Genomic DNA, 25,041 nt, shown 5'->3' with positions numbered 1-25,041 from the left:
GTTTTAGTGACGTCATATTCGTGACGTCAGCGTCACGTGCTGCTTGGCGGGAAAAATAAACTGCTGAACGCCGCGACGCTTCAGCGCGACACCCGACACGAGAACGAAGAAAGAAGACACGACGAGTGCCGACCACCAACGCAATTTTTAGGTAGTGAGTACTCGTTGTGCCTTTTTACTTCGTCCCCGCCTCAGGTGTCGCGCTGAATGTCGCAGGTGTAGCGTTGAAGCGATGAAATGTGACGCCGCCAGACAGGTTATCGCTCGCACATCGTGCAACCGCACACCTCTTTTTTGCGTACGGGGGCCCCATGGCCACAGACGATGCCCTTTTGGGGCAAAAGCGACAGAACCGCACCCAACCGAACGAAACTACACAGAAGCACTGGCAAAAGGGAAAAGCGGCACGAACGATGCACACCAAGAACTCGAGCAACAAGCAACGAGGAAAAAGTAGGGCTAGCAGAATCGAGTTTCAAACAAAAGCAAGCAGAATGGTCAAAATATATGACCAGGGTATTACATCAGAGCACCGTCAACCTTGGCATCGTCCCGCTGCCATTGCCGCTGCTCTGAGCGAACGCTGCCATAAATTTTTTACAAAGCAAGAGCTATACTTTCTAACAAAATGCACACAACTAAAACATTTTAAAACGGAATCACTGCAATTGTTTTTGAATGCTTTTGAAACACAAAATATGTCCTAATTATTTTCCTCTCCTAGTCGTGTTTGTCCACTCATGTCATTTTGGCGCTTTAGTTCCACCACTAATTTGATGTCGCTAGCACTTGGTTCTGGACCGCATTCAAGCCCCAGCTTCGCGACCTATTTCAATTGACCTTGGACGACACTCGGCCACGCGCTGGGAGCCAAAGTTCGGCCGCCAGATGGCGCCGTCATAGTGCCAGCAGTGTGGCGATATGAAGAGGTGGAACGCATATCGGAGGTTATCTCAGATAATATTTATTTATTTATTTATTTATTTATTCAAAATACCTTACAGGGCCCAGAAGGGCATTGAGTAAGGGGGGCAAAAACAATGGATTAAGCAAGTAGTAAGAATAAATTAAAAACAACGCGTGATACAATGCAAAAATTAAACACAATTATAAATATACAGGGCAAAACGTACTAAAAGACATACATCACCGCGAGCAACAAAAATTAAATTAGTAGCAAGAATGCATCGCATGTGCCCAATACACATCAAAAGAAAAAGCAGTAGCCATAAAAAAACATACAAATGGTTGAAATTGCACAAGAAACCAAAACTTTGTAAAATACCAACGAGAAGAAAAGGGAACCAAGGACACAGAACAACCTGAAACAAGACACTATGTCGTTAAAGAAAATGTTTGTGCAGTTGGTCTTGAAATGATTGGTGGTTGCCAATAGATGCGATACAGTTGGGAAGATCATTCCAAAGAATAATGGCACGTGGAAGTGCAGATGAATTGAATGCTAAGGTTCTTCCGTAAATGCGTTTAATGCTATACTGATTATGTAGGCGGCGTGAAATGCGTGAAGGCTCTTCGAGGGGCAAGGGAGATGGCCTGGTGCTATGACGATATTTATGAAGTAAGCATAAAAGAGCGATGGAGCGACGAATATGTAATGGTTCGAGGGAGATATCAAGTTTAATCTTAGTGATACTGGACTGGGGGTGGTACTTTTGTGTGATGAAACGAGCGGCTCTATTTTGTACGGATTCAAGCATGTTGATCAGGTAATTTTGATAAGGGGACCACATAGGTGAGGCAAATTCTAGTTGAGGACGCACGATTGTTAAGTAAGCGATAATTGGTAGTTCACCAATATCCTTCAAGATAAAACTATACAAGTGCTGTATCTTACTGATAGTCACCTATAGGGCAGAAAAATGGAGGCCAATGAAAAGGGTTCAACTTAAGTTGAAGACAACGCAGGCGGCTATGGAAAGAAAAATGGTAGGTGTAACGTTACGAGACCGGAAGCGCGTGGAGTGGTTGAGAGAAGAAACGGAGTGACATCCTCGTCGAAATCAAGGGGAAGAAATGGGATTGGGTAGGGCATATAATGTGAAGGCAAGATAACCCCTGGTCTTTCAGAGAAAACGAAGTGGATACGAAGAAAAGGCAGGCGTAGCAGGGCGCAGCAGAAAGTCAGATGGGCGGATGAGATTAAGCAGTTTGCGGGGATAAGGTGGCCGCAGCTGGCAAAAGCCAGGGTTAATTGGAGAGACATGGGAGAGGTCTTTGCCTTGCAGTGGGTGCAGTTAAGCTGATGATCATTATGACCTACGTTGTGCCGAAACAATACTCTGTGGCGACCGGGCTGCTGTTTACTTTCTTGTGCCCATGTTTTTGGAACACTAAAATTGGCAGTTTTCTACATCAATAGGAAATGAAGGTTGCAATCGAGGAACGCTTTCACTAAGCCTAAATCCCGGTGATAATTAGTGTATTGTCGTATGTTATAATTAGGAGAATTTTTATTGAGATATTGAGGTATTGATATTGAGATATTGAGATAGGTAATGTTTTCAACATTACCTGTGATTCTACTTTATTTAAAAAAAGGCGATTGGATAGGTATTGGCGCAAGCTACACTGGGACTCACGTAGTAATTGAATCTTTTAGCATTACAATGGATTTTTTGCGCTCAAATTAGAGCAATTATACTCAAATGAGTCTAATTCTGGTGGACGGGACCTGACGCCGAGAATTTTCAAACTGCGTCAGAGAAGACAAAATCTATACGAAAGACATAGTGGTCGGGGTCTTATCGACTTGGCACAGCTTTCTAAGTCCACAGAGAAAACTGTGGCCTATATATTACGAGAACCCACAAGTTAAGAAACTACTACTAAAGAAACTGCCCGGAAATCACTTTATGCGTGGCTTATCTCTCCAGTATGGTGGTACAGAACCAGAATGGCTAACCAAATGAGGATACACGGAAAAAAAACCCAGGAAAAATACCCAGGCCGCCACCATCAGCTTTGCGGAAGCGACGTACAAAAAAACAAGTTGAGATTCCCATACAATCGTGAAGAATAGATAGTAATTGATATGTACTGAAATAGAATACAGATACACAATCACGAAATTCAACGTATAGAGCCTGGCGATCATATCCGGCTGAATGCGGTACTTTCGGCATGACATAATAACTTACCGTTATTTGGGATGTAATTAAAGCTGTTAGGAGTTGGACCAGGAGTAATATGGAAGGCGACATTTCTCCTGAAATGGTGGAACAGACAGATCTTGAAATCAAAATACATAATGAGTAATGTAAAAACAGTCTAGGAACTGCATTACCGTGTTTTATAACATGTTGAAGTTACTGCTTCATTCGGTTGTGATCAGAAACACTAGAAGTTTACCCTAGCATTTTAAGCACCATCCATTCTGGGTATGCAGTTCTTTTGCTGCATAGAGAGACCCGGCAAGCTAGGAGGTACACTGAAATCCGCAACTCAGCGTTCTAGTTTTTCTATCTCAATATCGAATCAAGCAATAAAAGTTCCACTTCAGTGACATTACCAAGCATATTTTCTATGGCAATTGCCACAGCCAAGGCGGTGCACCCTTAAAGGACGTAGGGATGAAACTATCGCTCGACATTGGTTACGAGGAGCAATGCTTCACAGCGTAGCCGTTGATCGCTGATTCGATTTTTTGTGCGAAAGCACTATTTCACAAGCTCTGACCACTTCACTGAGTTTGTGCGAAACTTGACTGTTAGAGTGGTACTGGCTCGTGCAGAAATAAAACAAACTTTGCCACGATTAAGTATTGAACCCCGCAGCGGCGCAAACAGATGAGCTTCACTGGCCACTGCACGACGGCACTGTGCTATAGCCGCGGCCGAAGACGCCTCGTGGTAAACGGCAGCACAATCTGCTACTGTGATCGCCGTCTTCATCAACGTCCATCCGCGGCGCGAGCAGAGCTTAGCCTGTGTCTAATATCGTCGTCAGACGTTCCTACGGCGCGGCAATCAAAACCTTGAGCCAACAAAGCAAAGCACGTGCTTTCCCACGTCTGCTCGGTATAATTACGTTAAAATCCTAACAGTTTTTATAGTTCTTGCTGCACTCAATGTCAACGGCGGGTAAAAGGGGAGACAGGCACAATGTTCGCTTGCAAGTCAACTTTATTCAGAGAGCGAAAACATATGTAAGAAGCATGAAGATAGTTTCTATTATGCCCCCAAACAATTGGGACTCATTGGTATTCATCGACGCGCCTACACGCAACAGGAATGTATTGGCCACCAAATCGGCAACCACTCCATCTCGGAAGGCCCGCTCCTACACGTCTCTGCCCCCTGGCTGTAACAAGATAAGGCCCTACACACACCATTACTGCCCTTCGAACCACTTCCTTCAACGCCACCAGCATGATACGACAGATTGCTCGTCATCGAAAGGGTATGACTGAAAAGGATACCCTCCGTCTAGTAGGAGCCCTCGCCAGCCAATATGACATCTAATAAGGCCTGTCCTACTCCCACCTTAATAATGCCTACCTAAAAAAGGTGAACGTTTCTCCTGCACAGCCTCGAAAAAACTACCCTCCGCCTCCCAATTTGCACCTGTAACACTTTTCTCCTTACCCTTTGCATCCACAACCATTGAGAGCAGATTCAGGAGGCTGTTCTTACCTCTATGTACTCGCCTCCTCACTACTGCCGCAGGCGAAGCAATTTGCACCGGATCGACGACCCACGGGCAACACACATCCTGGCCCTTAGAGGCATCCTAACTATGAAAATACGCGCGCATTTCCATTTTTATACCCTCTTACTATTGTGGCACCATCAACTCTAGGCTGCCAAAGGGGAGGCCCGCATTCGCTACCTGCATAGACAGTACCGCGAGAATACGAACGTGTAATATGTGGAAGCGGCCGCCTACGTACAGCGCTCAATATTGTTGCGGTGTGGGTCGGCACACGAAGACAGCGAAACGCGGCTGTCCGGCCAATCGCCGACCACGGTCCTCCTGTCGCTCGTTCTCTCGAACACGCGCTCGCACCCGCGCTTTGTCCTCGTGCCTATACTGCGGCGCAACTGCCACTTTCTCTTTTTAAGGCGAAAGCGTTTAATGCCTCATACTGTCGTTAGCAGACGCGTCGGCAGCCGTGTCGACAGACGCGTCGGCAGGAGTGTCGATAGACGCGTCGGCAAGAATGTTGACAGACGCGTCGGCAGGAATGTCGACAGACGTGTCGGCAGCCGTGTCGACAGACGCATCGGCAGATTTGTCCGCCTTTCGGCGTCACTGCTTAGAAAGAAACTGCGCCGAGGGTGGGAATCGAACCAGGGCCTTTGGCAATTGAAGAGGAGAAGCTACCACTCCGCCACGAAGGCTGAAGGTTCCAGCATGAATAAAGGCGCATCTAGTGAATGCATAGATTTCATAAATAAAATAAAAGGAATAAAGTCAAGAGAAGGGAAATAAAATAAGAAAATAAGCAAAAAATATAAACAAAATAGAATAGGATGTGAAAATACAAATAAAAAAGAAAAACAAGAAAAGGAGCAAAAATAAAAAATATGAAAAATAAAAAGTAAATAAAAACAAACAGTGCGCCAGGAAACGCTTTCGTCTTGCAGCACTTTAGAGAGCCAAAGTGCCCCCTGAATTTTTTCGTAACATCTTTCCACCGGTGGGGGGAGGGATAGAGGGGACGGCCAGCTAACGCGCCAAATGTGCCCGAAGAAAATCAGCCACGAAAGGACAGGGGAGGCCGTCCGACGGCAATGAGCTCCCGAAGCGATGCAGTCCCACTGAAGGTAGATCTCAATCCAGTGGGACCGGTGGGCGCGCTTCAAGGCGTTGGCCAAGGGCGACGGGAAGGTTTCTATTCAGTGGAAAGTGCGCAGGTGCTCCAGAGGCGCGATGTCGTTGCACGTGAGGGGTGCGCCCCGCAAGCAGCTGGTGTTTGCCGGGCGCTGTACCACGCAGTGGCTGTTAGCTCCGTCTCGATTCTGCTGGCCGCCGCCCCCAGTGCAGCGTACCTCGTGCGAGTGCAGGCGCACATTAGGAACGACATGAGTGCCGCAACGGCCTGCGATGCGTGCACATAACGCGGTCCCCGTTATGGGGCGGTACACTGTGAGGAAGGAAATATGCCAGGAGTGGGCTCTGCCCTGCCGACGACATTGCAACCGACGAGTGGGGCCTGCTAAGTGCGACACATGCTCCGGAAAAATGCGGTGCACACAGCGTAGGCGATGCTAGGGCAGATCTTCCGATGCTAGGGCATGGATGCTAGGGCATCGGAACTTGTGTAGACGGCTTCCTGTACTGGCCCGTCTGACAGGATGCCACGGGCTGCTTGACGTCCCTAAACGTGTTAGGCCACCAAAAGCGCTCTGACACTCGCGTGTAAGCCTTGCCACGGCCAAGCTGACCCGCGTGGGAGCGTCGCGGAAGCCGCGCAGGACCTGCGATTGCAGCGTTTCCGGCATCACTGGCAACCACACGGGAGGTGGACCATGGAGCCCCTTTACATGACAAAAAGGCTTTCTTCGCCCCATAGAGCCGGCGCAGTTTGCGGTGGCGTGGGCCGGCAGCGGTTCTGAGGGAGTGAATTATGGCAGGATTTTCGGCATCTTGCGTTTTCGCAGTCCTCAGTTCCGTCAAGGATGTCACAGAACAAGAGTGACGGGACAGGAAATGAGCATCTTGACGGGCAGAGCCACGCCTATGCACTATAGTAAAATTGTACCCTTGATGTTGGAGGGGCCAGCGTGTGGTCTTTGGCCTCAGATGATTGGCGGAATGCAGCCAAGTGAGAGCGCTATTGTCCGTGACGATGGTAAGTGTCGGCCGTATAGCAAGGGACGGAAGTTCTCGATAACTCAGACGACGGTGAGGCATACTAGTTCGGAAGAATGCCAGTGGCGTTTAATGCCGGAGAGCTGGCTGCTGGCATAAACAAGGACCCTCTGGTCTCTAAACTCATCTTCCCGCAGGAGGGTCTGCGCCGAGTTCATCTTGGCTGGCATCCGCTTGGGGCCGATTCGTCGAAAGGGGTCAAAGTAGGAGGCTTGAGGAGGGCATCCATAGAGGGCAATTATCGATGATCCTGCAACGAAGCGCCATGTCCGGCAGAGCGTAGCGACCCCCGCGTTACCAGCGAAGTAGTTTCCGCCTCGACGGCGAGTGCCATGGCGGCGGGGCCGGAGCTAGCGCGGCCGAAGCGGACCAAGCGCTGCACCTCGGCATCCCGGATGGCGTCCACAAACTCCACGGTGCCGATCAGGGCCTCGGCGTCCCGAGGCGTCCTCGGGAGCGACTCTAGAGCTAGCCGCTCAACGGCTGCGGCCAGGTCTTGGTACGCCTCCCCGGGCTCTTGGCGGCGGGACCGCAGGTGGTAGTACTGCACTCGGGGATAACCTGAGGCACCGTAGTGGTCAGCAAGGCGACCCGTCTGAACAGGGTAGCAGCCTAGCTTGTCGGGAGGCCCGTTCAGCAGCAGCTCAGTCGCACGGCCCCTCAGTTTGGCGACGAGCATCTTGGCCCTAGTCTGCTCGCTCCAGCCTCTCGCCGCCGCCATGTCGTCGAGCTGGATGCATTGGCATCCCACGAGACGCTGCCGTCGAACGTGGACAAATCCATATCCCCCAATAGGTACTGCGGCGAGGACGTTCCCGCGCCGAGCACACCGCTGACGGCTGTGACCGGAGGCCCAAGGATGACAGCATGGGAGACGGTGGCAACGGTGACGCTAAAAGGCGCTGGACCCATGGCGTTCTGGTGGGGGGCCACTAGGCGACAGACTTCGTGCTGCAGAGCTGGCACCTCCCCAGCATAGGCAGCCAGCCAGGCCTTCCACGCGTCCAGACGCTGGGAGAGAAGCTCCTCCGAGCGCCTAGGACTAGCGGCGCCGGCCGCTGGGTCGTTGGAGCCATGGGCTGGTGGTGGACCCCGGCCGTTCGCCAAGTCGGGTGCTTACCGGGTGAGCGGTATGATACCACCGCTGCCGCCAAAAATGTTACGGTGCGGGTCGGCACAAGAAGACAGTGAAACCCGGATCCACCATACGCATCCTAAGGCTATACATGCAAACCAAACGCAAGAACACCCAAACTATTGATAAACTCAAATCTACAGTCAGTATGACGACGAGACTCATCAGACGAATAGCCAACCGCAGAAGGGGCGTCAAGGAAAAGGACCTCTGTCGTCTGGTTCAGGCCTTCGTTCTCAACAGAGTCGTATATTCAGTCCCCTACCTCCACCTCTCTGCAGCAGAGAAGCATAAAATCGATAGTATCATCAGACAAGCGTACAAGACCGCCCTCGGTCTACCGCGTTACACGTCAACAGAGAGGCTCTTAGGGCTCGGCATACACAACACCCTAGATGAACTCTTCGAGGCGCACCTCATGACACAAGCTAAGAGACTCACTCGTACTAGTGCGGGCAGAGCTAATCTCTCCCGACTAGGAATGGGCAACGCACCTCCGAGCGGAGATGCGAAAACTCATCTTCCGACACATATCAGGAAGAACCTGCTCATAAAACCCCTCCCCAAGAACATGCATCCCGTGCACCACGAGGGATATCTTCGGGCCAGAGCTCGCGCTCTGCATGAAAAGTACAAACAGCACTCGGGAGCGGTGTACGTGGATGCTGCGGAGTACCAACACAACAAGGCCTACGCATTGGTGGCGGTGGATGGGCCCGACGGACTGCTCGCTGCCGCGACTATCAAACCAAGCTCCTCTGATATCCCTTCTCTAATGCGGTGGGAGGCTGTGCTGGCCAGCTCAGACCCGAAGACGCAAGTCCGGGCCGTCCAGTGGGCCAACAAGGTCGCCAATAGTCACGGACTAGCGGCCACCTAACACGGCCCTCTGATCACCAAGCTCTTCTTGACGAAATAAATGTTTTCCAGTCCAATCGGCCAACCGCCGACCATCTACCTCGTGCCGATCGTTCTCTCGAAGACGCTCTCACCCCCGCACTCTGTCCCCGTGCCTCTCCTGCGACGGCACGGTCTCTTCCTCTTTTTCCGTTGTAATATACGCTTTCACGGCAGTCAACCATTCCTCCTCTCCATACCTTGCTGTATGATTTGAGGTCCTTGGCCCAGCTGCTGCAGAGACTTTTGCCGTCGCGCTTGGCATAAAAGCAGTGGTCAGCAAATGCACAGTTCCCACATTACCAATGACCTGCAGGCTGCATGTCGAGTCTTCACGAATGGCCGAGTCTCCAGACTTTCCCTCTGCATTTTCGGTGCCACCCTTTTCCAATGTCACGTCATCATCTAGGTCCCCGGACACGAAGGTCTAGAAAGCAACTTCAAACTGACACCCTAGCTCGTGTTCACGCCAACCGAGCGAGCGCAGAGCCACCACATTTACCCCCTCAGACACAACACTGTATGCGCCTTGTGACTTACGACTTAATCGACACATCTGCCTTCTCGTCACAAACACCTTGTTTGCTGGATACCAGCATGCTACGCAAGCTCAACCATCGCCACCCAGCATTCGATGTGAATGCATGCTCATGGTGCGGCACCACCTCTACATTCTTCATGCCACATGCACACGCACCCGTAATCTACAGCACGTAAATCCGCCCAATGTGGCCTTGCAGCAGTGGGAGGTTCAGCTGACCAGCGCCACCCTGGAAGACCAGGGGATCCTAGTGGCACTGGCCAGCCATCAGGGTCTTGGATGACAGACTTCAACTGCTTTGCTCCAACCATCTTCTTTTTCCTTCTCAAAAAAGCTTATTTATGCGAAAGCATTACTAGGCTATGTCGAAGGGGTCTCGTCCGCAAAATGTGTCGGAAGCAGTTGTGGGCAACTAAGAAGAGGCAGCGTCAAACGAGTGTTTGTTATCGAAAAAGGGTGATGTGAGGATGCTGCGCAAAAAATCAAAACCGGATGAATAGTTAGTTAATTAGAGCGAGAACCGTTTAAAAAGTGCGCGGAGCCAGAGCAAGCGTGGCGCGAAATTTGAAAGTGTCGGAAGCGGGGGCCACGTGACCAGAAGTGTGTGCGGAGCCAACGCGTGGCACCAAATTTGAAGTCCGGAATGAATACCGAGATGAAACGAGAGAAAAAGTGCAGTTAATGGAATTCCAGTAAAAATTAATGATTATAGAAAGTGTGAAAAGTGATTTAAGGTGCGTTAATTGTGAGTACAGGTGATTTAATTACTAATTTAGGTGCAATATTGTGATTTGAATTTGAACTAATGGTGTATTAAGGTGGATTAAGGGAAAATAAAGTGAATTTACAATCAATTAATTGAAAATTACTTGTGAACAAAGGTGAATTAAAGTTAAGCGATTGTTTGGTTTGGTTAGTTGGGGTTTAACATCCCAAAGCAACTCAGGCTGTGAGGGACACCATAGTGAAGGGCTCCCGAAATTTCCACCACCTGGGGTTCTTTAACGTGCACTGACAATAAAGTGGCTGATTATGGAACCAAATAAAAATAAAACAGCAACTTGAAATGAGGAGGCGTCATTGCTTTCGCATTACTCTAATGCGGGTTACCGCAGTGATCTCGATTTCTTTCCGGGCCGCAGTGGACAGCGGAGCCCTGGACTGAGGGCAACCGACCATGATTAGAGGTGGACGACTTCGACAGAGAAGACTCCTGGGGTTAGAACCAAGGAGAGAACGTCTCTGAAGATGCCCCCAAAACCGCAGGAAAAAGAACTAGAGTAAAATAAAGTTTTCCATTCCTACCTCCTGCCTTGGCTCTGTGAATAAAGTTCAGTTGCAAGTCAGCGCAGTGTCTGCTTCCACATTTATCTGCGCTTGTCTTGAACGCTACCAGGGCCAGTACTGCAATGCCAACTAGCCGAACAGAACACGGCTTTTAGTATGTCCCGCAGTATCTGTTGGAGAATGATCACCACACTGGTCGCCACGGAACTTCAGCCGCAGCGTTACTCAAGCGACCAACCGACGTGACCGCTCTGCACACGGGTACAGCACCGATCATGTAGTTTTATTCACACAGATCCGGGTTGTGACAAGAGCCCTAGAAGTCGCCGCATGCCACGGGCTCATGGTCACTTGATGGTGCTATAACCCCACACCGTCTATTTCTTTTGTCGATGAAAATAAAGTTTATCCCCCTCCTCCTCTATGGCATTTACTCAAAGGGAGCTTTTTGGCCCAGACCCCTTCCAGCTACCCACGTAACTCCCTCCCCATAACGTCAACGCGAGCCGCGTCGAAGCTAAGCCGACGAGCATCAATCTCAATTTCACACTCCCAACATCACAAATACCGAAACATGCATGTGAAAATATTGGAGGACGATTAAGATTCACCTTTGAGAGTGGAACGCGAAAGTGTGTTGCAGCGCAGCCAGGGAGTCAACGGAACGCCATCGTCCGTTCGGCGAGACGCCTTGACCATTAAACAAGTCTCTAGGAGACCTCCCAAACAGCCCATCCACCGCACCAGTTTACCGCCACGCAAAGAAATCGAGAACGGGCTGCAGTGACACTACAACCTGAATTTGCCGCTATGCGTCTCTGTTGTGACTGTGGTTTTAGATGACAGGAAAGGAGCAGTAACTATTTCACATTTTGATTCACATTTCACATGTGAATCAACTATTTCACTATTTCACTATTTCACTATCAACTATTTCACATATTGATTTCTTTCTGACGGAAAATAAACTGCATTTGATTTGATTTGATTTGATTTGATATTGATGGACACCTCAACCACGCCGTGAGAGAAGCGAGGAAATTTGTAGTTAAAGAGAACACAAGTGCAATTTTATGTGTTGAACAGAACGCCTGTGTTCGATAAGACACCCCCTCGCCCAGAACCCAAGCTCCCTGCCGGCCTGCCGGGCAAGGAGTGTCGTGGTATGTCACGTGGCTGCCACACCAGCACTGCTCCTCCACTGGAAGGTCAAACTGTCAAACAAAGGTCCAGACATGTCCGCAGGTTTTGCGAAATTCTATAGTGTTAGGTATAAAAGAATGACTGCATGAGATAGAGGACGACAAAATCTCACTGCGCGGTGATTTGGTTGATGTAAAATAATTGGTTAATTGATTAGAGGCAAAAATCAATTAGCCGTTGAGCTAGGCACCGACGTCGCTATAGTGGGTGGACGTCAAGCAGTCTTGGACGTCCAAATTGTGGGAAAATACGCAACCATGCTGGGGATGGTTTGAAATAATGGAAACGGTGAAATTAACTTCATTAAAGAAAAAAGCTATGGTTGACGTAGACTAATTAGAGGCGAATCCCTCAAAATAGCCATGGACGCTGATATAGTGGGAGGATGTTAGAGCAGCTTTCGGCGTCGAAATAGCATAAAACGAAAAGAAAATGTTAAAAAGTGTAAGAGTCCCAAGTGAAGGAAAGAGAGGCGACAAGTGCGGAACAGGCGCCACTGATTTCGCATTCCCCCAGTGCCGGTCGCGCAGAGACCTCTAACTTTTTTTCAAGTCTTCTGGGTCCTTTCTCTGACTATTTTAACGCCTTCTCGTTATATAGACGTCCAAGCCTAATGTGATGTCTAAGCAATTTTCTTGTCGTTGATGAAGTTTGTATGTTGAATGCTTCGCCTCGAAAGTGAAGCTTAAGTAGCGAACATGCTTGGGCAGTTGGCTGCTAGGAAGAGTGATGACTAAATGGCGCGATTGCCCCATACGACGCGCGGCGACGGTGGGGAGGTCATTATCGCAGGCTTGAAGCTCCACCTCATTCTTCATGTCAGTTTCATAGCTGTGGCACGGTGGATGATGCCCTTCATCGAGATGTCAGGGGCGGGGACGAAAGCAGCCAGGGGGTGGCACTCCTTTCCATTGTAAAGACGCAGACCTGAGCGTAGGCCAGTGCGCGAGTACAGTCAGGAGTGCTTACGGTAACAGTGTTGTTAGTGGGGTGCATGCGGACTTGGTCAGCAGTCACAGTCAGGTGCTTGTCTTCTTTGGCAGCTTTTGGAATGGCCACAGCCAGCCTGGCGGGGCCTACTACCCGGAGCTCTAAAGGGCATTGTGGGCGGAGGACTACCTTGAGCTCTTCCGGAGGTAGGCGGGGAAGCGGGCGCTTCCGGGTGAGTGGAGGACGGCGGACATTTTGTCGCACAGCAGGCGACAGTGAAGTGGCCGGGTCTGGCGTGGACATGGCCATGAGTTGAGTTTGGTCTGGCGGACTCGGTCGATGATAGCGTCGTTACATTTCGAGAGCGATCCATGTACCGTCGTTGAGTTCGATATCTCTGCTCGGTTCTCCCTTAACGGCAACGGCATAGGGCATGTTGAGGAGCAGGTGGTCGACGGCGCGACGCCGCGTCGCAGCTGCGACAGAACGCCGGAGGAATCGTGGCGACAGTGGTTCAACTAGCGTTGACAGGCGTGGCGCAGCGAAAGGTGCCCAAAATTGGGACGAGTCGTGCTTGCCGGGGGGCTGAGGGTCGCCCCGACGGGCCTTGGTTAGGAGTCCAGCGTCCAGGTGAAAATTCAAAAGCGCAGGGGCCTTACAGGATAATTGTGCTAAGAAGAAAACAGAGCGCATAAGGTGTGCTTCCGTCCCTCTCGAGAGGCGCCCAAGAAAAAGCTCTAGTATGGAAGAAAGACGACGTGCTTCGATTCTGCGTTGATTACCGCCGCTTGAGCAACATAACGAAGACGGACGTACGTCTACGCACTCCCCCGTATCGACGACACACTGGACCTGCTCCGCAACACCAAGTATTTCTCATCAATGAACCTCAAGAGCGCCGACTGGCAAATTTATGTCGGTGAAAGAGATCGCAAGAAGACCGCATTCATCAATTCGGATGGCCTCTTCGAGTTGAAGGTGATTCCATTTGGTCTCTGTTTAGCACCAGCGAAGTTTCAGCGAGTAATGGATGCAGTGCTAGCAGGCCTGCAGTGGCAGATATGACTGGTATATATATGTGATGTCGTTGTTTTCGTCCCAATATTTGAACAGCACCTAAAAAGGTTCCGAACAATACTAGACGCAATCAAGTCGTGCGGCCTCACCTTGACCGCAGAGAAATGCCATTTTCCCTATGCCACATCACATCGTTAGCAAGGATGGAGTACGCCCAGACCCGAAGAAAACAGCTTCTATCGCATTGTTCTGAACCGCGGCCGATAAGAAAGCCGTGAGCAGATTACTCGGACTATGCGCGTATTAGCGAGATTTGTCGAGAACTTTTGGCGCATCACCGAGTCTTTGACCCAACTGACGAAAGAGGACGTGCCATTTAAAGGCGAAGCGCAACAAGCGGAAGCCTTCAAAAAACTTAAGCGTCGTTTACAGTCCTCACCGATACTCGCGCACTGCGATGGAAACGCCGAAACGGAAATTCATTCCGACGCAAGCAGCGTGGGACTAGGACAACTGACGGACTGAAGAAAGTAGTCGCACACTCTAGCCGTTCCCTGCCCAAGGCAGAGGCTAAAAATTCGACAACTCAGAAGGCGCGCCTTGCCATCATCTGGAGTAGGTCGAAATTCCCTCCTCGCTTCTACGGATGACCGTTCAAAGTGGTCAGCGATCACTACGGACTGTGCTGGCTAATGAGTTTCAAGGCCCCCCCCCCCCCCTCTCGGCCGTCTCGCTCGATGGAGCCTGCGCCTCCAGTATCTTGACGTCACTTTTGTTTGCAAGTCCGGACTCAAGCACTCAGACGCCGACTACCTGTCACGAGTGCCCGTAGATGTGCTGCTGCCGGGCGACAATGAGGTCGCCTTGCTGGGACCTATCAGCTGCAGCTCTTTTCCGCAGCACCAACACTCGAACCGGACGTAAAGCGCCTTGTCGAGTACTTAGAAGGCAAGGTTTAGTCACCACGCGCCTCGTTCATGCAAGGATTGTCTACGCTCTGTGTGCAGAATGATCTTTTCGTTAAGAAGAATTTCAAAGTGAAGAAAACAGCCTACGTCCTTGTTGTACCTGCAAGTCTGCGGTGAGAAATTCTACAGGCTTCACACGCAAACCATCGCCGTCATGAGCCCCCTACATGTCTGTGCCCTGCATGCATGTCGATGCCCAACACAAAACATGCGACGTCAACATGCCTTACTCCTGCTTCGCCTATAACACCGCATTGCAGGAGACCACGCAGATGACGCCCTTTAAGCGCGCCCATGGCAAGGATGCCGCGACCACGGTAGACGCCGTGCTGCCGAACGTTGCCGATGAACATAACGTGGAAATCGCCGCCAGCTTTCAGCGCACAGATCAAAGATTAGCAGCGAACCGACGCGTTTCCACTGTGTATGTTTATTCTGCACAGACCGTTTTGTTTATCTTTAATCACTGTTTTAAAGCCTCTGGTCGATGTTTCTTTGAGTACAGTAATGCTACTAATGTTTATAGTGTGTTCATTCTTCAAAGCTACCGGCATGCCGCTATGCCTCTTTGTCTTTGACGTAAGACGTGACCAGATTTAGCTCCATTGATCGCATCCACTCAGTGCTAAGTCTCTGTTGTTCCAGACTGTTGCAGTAACTTAGTTCACTATCAGCTTTAAATTGAGCATGGCCGAGAACGGAGGCATTCTGTTCGACGACCGCCGAGCACGTTCGCTGGTATGCCGCTGCCCAGTGATTCAGTACATTGTGGGCGCGAGGCAACCCAACTAAAGTTTTGCTTAGACGCCATTTTCGCTGTATCTCCTTTCCGAATTGCAGTCACCACTACATGACGATGTCACTCCCCGCGCTGATACAACAACTCTGTGCAGTGCCACAGGAGCGAAAATTTAAGAGAAGGGGTGGGGATTATTTTGCAGCAGCATCAAATTAGTCGCATATTAATTTTGGCTCGACATATCTGTCATTTCTGGTATGAAAATGGCATCCACCCATTTTTTAACGAGTTCGTGCCACAGGAATGAGAGCAAGGGACAAGCAGGGTGCGAATCCAGGCACAGCACCCGAAATACTTGTGCGCAGAGAGGAAAGGGTGCAGGCAGGGTGGAACAGAAGAAAAATATAAACAAAAATCGTTCCTTTCTTCCTGTGTTCGCAAGACACTTTCAATTTCACCTAATTTCTGAGCAGCCGAACTGAATACATGTCCACTGGACGTGACGGGCCAAGTGGTTTATTTTACAGGCTTTTTTTGGACGCCTCTCGAGTGCTGTATGACATGAGCATTTCATTGGGAAGTCGTATTGACTATGAACATAGCACAAAGTAGAATAAAGACCACATGTTTTGAACACGCGTCCGCCACTCAAATCTCTGGCTTTAGAGACATCACAGCACTTTGGTGGCGTTGCTGAACATACGATAAATGAGAAATTGCTTCTGAATTCAACAGGCAGCGATCAAAAACAATCAGCAAACCTTGTCATTGTGATATTGTAATTAGTAAATTATAGACATGTCTTATGACTCCCGGAAAAGTTCCAAAGCTTAAATAAAGTGAATATCTTAACTGTCTTCACGTTGCCTCTAGATAACGCGGGTGATGCCTGGCGATAGGCCAGACTTGATATCAGTGACTTGAGTTTTTTTCGTACGCCACAAGATATCGTACAGCCTCCCATACACTTGTCTAGAACATTCGAATGGCACTTTGTACAGTAAACTGGCATCATTCACGAGTGGCCTTGACCTTGAAACAACACTTTATCTTATATGCATCTTCGCTTCGATCATGATATACTTCTGGTCTCTCGTAAAACGGCATCGAGCTCGGGAGGCAGCGACTAATGTACGAACGCTGCTGATAGCGCACAGCTAGAGTGCTCTAAGCATGTGGGTGGGCGCCTGTAGTCCATCGCGAATGGAACTATGGCATCGTACTCACTTTTGTGTCCCATGATGGCCCTTGAATTTAAGGACGTAGGTAGCCTCTTTCTTTCTCTTGTCGAGATGAGTGAGTTCTCCCGTCAGGCACTCGAAATTAGCGTCATTATCAAAGTCAGAGATGGCAACTACTTCCGGCAGCAGTGCCAACACCTAGAAAATGGATCAATTTGTGAATCTGCATTCAATAAGGCCACTGCCAAAATAAAAAAAAATGCAACAAGTGCTGCTGAAACAATTTACTACTTAATGCAGAAGTACTGTTGCCACGAAATAGCCTTTCAATAAGTACTGCAATAAGGGAGTAATTGCTCATTGTCATCCACCCAATTGCAGCCGTACGGCTACAGATCAAAATTATTTATAACTCTCACAGAAACATCGTAGTTAAAGAAAAATTCCTCCTTGTCTGGGGTTCGAAACCGGGACCAGCACTTCAGAAAACAGTCCCTCTACCATCTGAGCTGACTGGGGTGGTTAGCATGCTGTAGGGTCGGATCAAACACTGACCAACACATTTCTCACTTCGCGTTATTGAGCAATTCGCTCTCGCTGTGCCATATACTAGTCGTCCCATTTAGCTTAGTTGGTAGAGCGACTGGTACGGTGAAGCGGTGGTCCAGGCGTCAGATCCCGGAGCAGCATGAAGTTTTCTTTAAATACGGAGTTTCTGTGGAAGCTGTATAGTTTTCCCTTGTATTAGTACGGCTGTGTTTGGGTGGATGCCAGTGAGTAACTACTTTCTTATTACAAGTATGCTCTACCTTCGGTGATTTCCATAAATATTTTACCTAAGTACTTCGGCGAATATAACCTAATCTTACCTCTTCTTGGTGCGTCGTCCTCCCAGCTGGTTTAGTTGGAAGAAATTTGGCATAGCAGAAAAATTATATTGAAAAGAATACAGAAAATCTGGCAGAACTACAGGTGAAATCTTCCACACCCATAGCAGCGCTTATAAAGTCACATTGCAACGACACTCCTAGCGGTCGGGCGGAGAGCGAATGTTTAACTTTTGGTAGATTTTAGGGCGAGGGAAAGGCATGCTGAAATCGCGAAGTTTCTTTCGAAGCCATCAGAATACTAAGGCTCTCGCGCAAGGCGCCCGTACAAGTGGCCGTCCGTTCAACTTGGCATCAAGACCTTTTCTCACGCCTCTGTCAGGGAAGACTTCGTGGCTCCTGTTCACCACTAAATGATGCCGACGTGCATGGGGGAATAGGCGCACATTGGTAATGTAATAAAAAAGGAAAGAAAAGCTAGTTTGCCCGTTCTACCAACGCTATTCATGTGCGAATATTCTACTCAATTCTATCAGAAATATATGCTGAACTAGCCAGTTAGCTAAGAGGTGGAAGGCGACTGTAATTTTTTTATTGAACAAAATTTAACAAATCAGTACACAGCAGGGCTGCATACATTGTAGAAGATAACTTCGAACACGTATAGAGTCCTTCTTACCTAACACGTGAAAAATGAATAAAGCGATAACGACACTCACTACATAGAATAAAAGCGAGCGGACAGCGCGGAATTATTCGCATCAAATTTCCTCTAGCTTCCTGGCCTCCTGACATTATCTGGTCAAAACGCACTGAGTGCGCTGCAGTTAACTGCGCAAGTATGCCAAATTACTGATCGTGAATTCCACACATTAATGCATAATACCAAAGCATGGCATGATTTCTCCATACTAAAGACGTTATCGGAGTGTGCTTGACCATCACGAAATCCCTACCCGAAAAAACTCTTCTCTAAGCTGGAGCCCGTTCCTAATGACAGATATGGTTATTATTGATTACTGGACCTGTACTCCAATGATGAAAGCTAGACTTTGCTTGGAGAATTTAGGTTAACAGATATTTTGTAGTAAACTCGAAATGATGTACAGGGCGTGTCGTAATTTTACTTGCGCTGTTTCTGCTCCTTCTACACTCGGTGTGACGTTGCATGGTCCGCTCTTCGAAGGACCGCAAAATCGTGTGGCGGGCGGGCTAACGTTCTCCAGAGTTCGTGTTCCGTGCACGATTTCATCGAGTAAAAAGGCCGAGTATACCTTTTGATTGTTAAATTAGCGTCAATTCCGTTAATTTCCATGGCATCGCGCCCGATAATAACAATTTCAGCTTTTTTCCTGTAGCTTTCCTTATGGCTGTGGTTATTCTCGGTGAAGCCACTCCACTTCCAATGACGATCTGCACTTTTAAAAGTTTCGAACTTTCAAACTTGGAAACCTGCAGCCTCCGGAATGCAGTATAAGCCTGGATATCTGGACGGTTTCAAGCTTGACTCGGCTAAAATATTCTTGTGGCTTTAAGACTTGAATTGCTGCCTTTCGAGGGAGGCTGAATACGAAAGGCGCTCGTTTGGTGTGCGAAGTGAGCCCACGTCAGACAACAGCAGCGTGGTCTAAATGATTCGAAAGCACTGCAATCGGCGTGCCTCATAGCCAATGTGTCACTTTAGGGTGTTAGAGAACACAATTTACAATACCAGAATCGTTTTTATGCAGACAACCCTGCTGAAAAAAAGTTCTATGATGCAAAAACCTCATAGAGGCTTCATCATAGAATATCATATAATTTATATGATAGATCATACAATTTGCATGATATTCTCTGACGTCTCTATGATGACTGTATGATTTTAAAGATATGTATGACATCTGAATGGTAAGGTTCTATGATTTGTATGATAAGTGTATGATATTGTATGACAAAGTGTATGAGATTATTGCATCATAGAACTTTTTTCAGCAGGGAAAGCGCGGAGTTATAGCCGGTGGTTGCTTTTGCGGCATCGCCTTACCCCTTTTCTATTTAGAGAAAACAGAGAATACTTGCACTGCTCTGTACGTCTTTGTTATTGGTCCAAGGTAAGAAGTCGAACGACGGCGAAATGGTTGCAGCCGCAAAACAAGAGCTTTTGCTCTAGCCAGTGAAAGGGCTTTAAGGCCAACGTCCCTCAGAGCAGCGAAAAAGCCATAGGTAGAAGTTTTTAGCAAATGTATAATATCTGCAGCAGTCGTAAAAGCAACAAAAGCGTGCATTAAAAACTATAGCGGAGAAGCATACATTGTAACCGGAAAGCGTCACAACCCGTCCGCGTCAAATTGCTCGTATAGGGACATCTTGTTTATTGCAGAAATTAAATTTTGGGCTAAGCCTCGAACCTGCTCAGTATGGTGTCATTATTATGAACCTCACCTATTCGTCTGTAGTGCTGGGTAGCATGCCGTCTTTATTTCTGCTTTCGTGACTTGACGAGTCTACGCAATGGATTGGTCTACGCCAATAGCCACATTTTCAGTTAGACTGCGCGCATGGCTGAGTTCCCTACTGAAAGATTCCATATGACGACAACCATAGTTTCTTATGTTTTCGTAAGAAATATCACGGAATCTGGAGCATATGGAATAGTCAAGTACTACTACAAGCAAGTATAGGCACTTACAGACTCCATCTAATGTTGCGTACTCTCTGTAGAGGACGTATGGTAATTATGTGGAATGTTTATGAAAGACGTAAAGACAAGATAAGGATATCCATATATTTCTCCCTGCATTATGGACTCGTATAATTCCATACAAGCGGATCATATGGAACGTTTCGAAACGGAATTCTCCGCTTTTGGTGCTTTAACATGCCGCCATCTTCAGCCCTTTCTCCTTTTCGTGATGGGAAGCGCGTTGAAGTCCATCGCTGATCGCTGCTTGGCACGCCGTAGCCGCAGCCCGCTCTTCGACATTATCGGCGCGTTTAGCTGCCTAGCTTCTAATCTCTCTATCATGGGCAGCTGCGCAGTGAGAAGTCTGGCGAGCTTACTATATGTATAGGCACACGCAAGGCCATCGTGATCACACTCGGTGAATTTTACACTGACTATTCAATATTCATTCTGAAATCCGACCAACGGATCTCGAATTTCGAGGGATATTTAGCGACTAGTATAAAAATGGCGGAAAGCTTTTGGATAAATGATCTTTAGGCGAAAGAGAAAGATCATGGTCAAGCATGGCACAAAGCCCGCTCGCAAACACACGAAAGAAAGGTTGGCAATGGCAAAATTGAGGTGAGTGCAGGATGCCTGTTCCTTCCGCAGCCGTCAAAATTTCTAAAAACACGTGAACTGAGTAAACTGCAATGGATTGGATGTTCGACGCTGCTCTGTTTTAAAGAGAGATGTGACAGTAATTTCGAGCTAAGGCCGGTACAACGATCAGTACTGATCCTGACCATGCGTCAGCTGAGGAATAGCGCCTTAGCGTATTCTTTCTACCGTTGTTGGATGGGTTACTGCGAGTTATATTCGACTTCTTCGCACGTTTAGTTTGCACGCCGACTCTTATACAAGGAACACAATGATACTTCATGCCATGTTTTCACTCGCGCATGTTTCGCTGGGCGCAAATATAGTGCTGTCATCCGTGGCACCTTGCTCGTTCAATAGCCTAGATCAGTTCAAATGTGTAGCGAAGTAGATGCTCGAATTCGATCTACAACCGAGTGTCAAAGGCATCAACTTGCGGAGTGTTATCGAATTGCGAATATCAGTTTAGTGGAAAAGCACCAATCAACGATATTATTTACGGCTCATAGATGTACAAGCGACTACACTATATACTGCTAATGGACAACTATAGTTACATACCATTCATCACAAAGAAAAGTTTTTTTTTTGGAAGAAGAGGTATTTGATTCTTGTTAGCCTCACCGAATATTAGGGACGTTTACACCGCTCGCTGCTGCACTAGCCAGCTTCTTTACATCTCTTGACTTCATTTCGCGGGGTTGTTTCGCCTTGTGTGACGTTGATTTTAAGTGTCCTGTCAGTTTTTCATTTCGTCCTAAGTTCTCGTCGGTTACGTGTGCGCGTTCCTCTTTCCGTCCCAGACACAGTTGTAGTCGTAGTATTTAGGGCTTTCCCTCGAGGAGAGGACGCTGTTAGAGACGAAGTGGGAACAGCCCGCACAGAACTCTACTCCACAGAAAACCGTCATAGTTTTTTTAGGTGCTCTGGTGTCATCAGATTGGGGCGTTATGGTATTACATTCTCATTCGCAATGATAATGGTGCATGGTTGGTGTTTTTGCTGGGGTGACTGTAGCAGCCAGAAATATTTTATAATGCCTGTGTGGGAGGTGCAGAGCGTGACAAACATAGGCGTTCTATCGTGAATTTTTGGTGCCGCAACGCGTCGAGACCCTGATATAAAAGGCAAGAATAGCATGGTCTAGGTTCTGGAAACAATGGCAAATATCGAATTGTCGTCAGTTAAAGAACGACTAAAATAATTAGCATGTTGGAACAGCGACCTAAACCTAGATATATACGGATTCGAACAGAAAGAAAATAGGGATCTGCTAGCGACTGTTCCGGATGTAGCAAAGTGACTGGAAGTTCTTTCCCTCTTGGGAGCCGATATTTCAACAATTGATCGACTACCGCAGGCCAATCCTGATACAAAGTCTGGCCTTCCTACGTTTTATATGGCAGGGCGCGATAGATGACTGGTTTCAAACAAGGCAACCTCTAAACCTGCCTAGATCTGCTTTCATTTAGGAAACACTGTGTAAGCGTCCGGGGCTCTTGTTTTGGAGTGGAAATAATGGCCAGAAGGCCACAGTTCTGAGTACTTGCAGCTGAAGGACAGATCTCCAGCATCTGGCGTTATTATTCTATAAATGTGAGCATGTTTTTCTTCTCTTTATTGTCATATCAATTTTACCCACGACCGGAAAATATTCATACTGTAATGGGTTTTTCGGGCACAAAACACAGAATGGCGTTCACTGACAGCCAGCAGTTCCAGCAGCACCAACCAGAGCAGTCCCGCTTCCACGCGGATAATTCTTCATCGTTACGATACTATTACCGATAGAGTCATCGCGTCTTGGTTTAAAATATTTTACATGGATCAACATCAATGCGTCTCGGTAATTACAGCTGGTGCTGCTGTGGACCATGACACTTCGTTTGATAACTGCAATGCAGAGCGCACAGAATAGGGCAACAGGTGCCGCAGATATATCGAAGCGATACCGTGGACGGAGAGAGAGAGAGAGAGAGAGAGCTTGTTAATGAATAAACAGAGATTTTAGCCGGCGTTTATATTCCCTGAGATGCTACTCTGCGTAGGGGAGAGACTAGGGGAGTAAAAATGGAAGAAGGGTGGTTGAAAATAATGCGCTCATTAAGTGGTAAGAGACAGATATGCCGCCTATAAATACCGGTCCACGACGTAAGTGCTTCTTTTATTTCCGCAGAACCAGGAACAAAATTGATTTGCGGAAATATTTGCTCTATATTAAGTACAATAATTGCTGACTTCTTCCGCTCCTGAACTGATCTATCCCGCAGTAAGGTTTTGCCTTCTAATTAATTTCACCTATTAAGTATGCACTGAATAAGGCTGTGACTGCAACACTTCGTAATAAAGGTCATCATCATCATCATCATCAGCCTAGCTACACCCACTGCAGGGCAAAGGCCTCTCCCATGTCTCTCCAATTAGCTCTGTCCTTTGTCAGTTGCCGCCACTGTATCCCCGCAAACTTCTTAATCTCATCCGCCCACCTAACTTTCTGCCGTCCCCTGCTACGTTTGCTTTCTATTGGAATCCACTCTGTTACCCTTAAGTACCAGCGGTTATCTTGCCTTCGCATTACATGCCCTGCCCAAGCCCATTTCTTCCTCTTGATTTCAACTAAGATGTCATTAACCCGCGTTTGTTCCCTCACCCACTCCGCCCTCTTCCGATCTCTTAACGTTACACCTATCATTTTCCGTTCCATAGATCGCTGCGTTGTTCTTAACTTAAGTAATAAAGGTGTTACCGGCGAAACACGACCACGCTATGAAAACAAATATCACCGCCTCGCTTTTCGCTTTGCACACAAGGCGAGAATGAATATGTACTGTTGTTTACCTTTCCTAAAATCTTCGAATTCATGTGAGCAGATTCGTTTTCCCTAAAACATGACAGGAAAATAATGCAGTTTTCTACATAAAACCGACTTTTAGTTCGCCTAAGACAACGAAGGCACGGCGATCTTGAACAGCCATTCCTTCCAGCCGAATAAATGTCATACTGTATAAATGCACCGGCCAGCATCAGGCAGTCTGCACAAGCTGCTAAAATTTTTCCAAGCATAAGAAAAGTATTTATTTAAGATAACTGCGAAGAATCTTTGATCGAAGGAAACTGCTGGGACGCGAAACAGTTCCTGAAAAGAAATATTGAGATTTGCTCCTGAATAGCTGCCTGCTCATTTATATGTGGCCATGCATTTTTAGGCGTGCAGAAGAAACTCTTAGAATTTTTTCATTAGCGCGTGGGCGAGCGAAATAACTGCCCAGAGGGGCAAAGAAAGACAAAATAAGCATGACCACTAGAACACGTAGCCCTGCTAACTACTATTTAACAACTTTTTAAACCGTTCAAAATAGCTTTTTGTCGCGCAGTTGTCGTTTTATTCCCCGGTAGTTTGTACCTTTCAGCTCTTTATTGCTATTTCGGTCCCAAGTTGAAACGCAAACTAGCCAAGTGTCTGGCTTTTTGCGTTTATTGAAAAATTTAATTTGTTTTAATCTATGACGTCTATGTTTTAGACAGGCCAGTGACTACTATTCCCAAATTTGTTGATGTGATCGCGGCGTGCTTTCGCTACACCATGCGCCTCTTGGCATCTTGAAAGGAATTTATTTTACAGCTGGCTGTGAAACTTGGATATGAATTTTAAATGTTCCCTTACCTGGAAAGCGTCAGGATTTTCTTGCTGAGCCATTTCGTTCTCGTTGCATCCCATGGCGGCCCCTGAGAAAAGGACGCTGTACAGCAGTATGCCCAGACGCACTGAAGTGGCCATAGTTTCCTCCGGGGGATGATCACACAGCCTAGTAGAGACTCGTTCTTAGCAAATGATAGTGCGGCAAGGGAGATATCATTTTAAATTGTGCACTCTTCATGCAGACCTCTTCCGATGGAAATCAAACAAGCGCATGATTGGCACAGACAGTTTATTATAGAACTGTCAAAATGCTAAAAATGGAATACTGCATCTCTCGACCAGAAGAGAATAACAATACTTCTCGCCGTGTTATCTATGACACGTGTGACGGTGATATATGCCGCAAGCGTCTTTGCACTCTCCCGTATTATTAGTAGGTCGAATGGATGATATAGGTCTGTGAACTTTGAGTTCTTTATTACATGCAGTGTATTTGAACGACGCCGGATGAAAGAAAATATAATACTGACCATAT

The 25,041-nt window shown here is 47.7% G+C and overlaps 1 protein-coding gene across 1 annotated transcript in view; it reads right to left on the bottom strand.

The window, feature by feature from the left end:
* LOC149325502 (uncharacterized) overlaps positions 1–24,644 on the bottom strand; it is a 46,034-nt gene extending 21,390 nt beyond the window's left edge. Inside the window, exons 1-3 of the mRNA XM_089563122.1 lie at positions 24,531–24,644; positions 16,779–16,930; positions 3,159–3,226 (exon numbers count right to left, since the gene is read on the bottom strand). Of these exons, the coding sequence (XP_089419248.1) occupies positions 3,159–3,226; positions 16,779–16,930; positions 24,531–24,644 (334 nt within the window). The remainder of the gene's footprint in view (positions 1–3,158; positions 3,227–16,778; positions 16,931–24,530) is intronic.
* Between the last annotated feature and the right edge of the window lie 397 nt (positions 24,645–25,041).

This window comes from Amblyomma mixtum, chromosome 10, assembly GCF_055824585.1.
Source record: "Amblyomma mixtum isolate Tamu chromosome 10, ASM5582458v1, whole genome shotgun sequence".
Taxonomy (NCBI): Eukaryota; Metazoa; Arthropoda; class Arachnida; order Ixodida; family Ixodidae; genus Amblyomma; species Amblyomma mixtum.
Note: the sequence above shows the minus strand (reverse complement) of the source record. Positions and strands in the feature narration are given on the sequence as shown.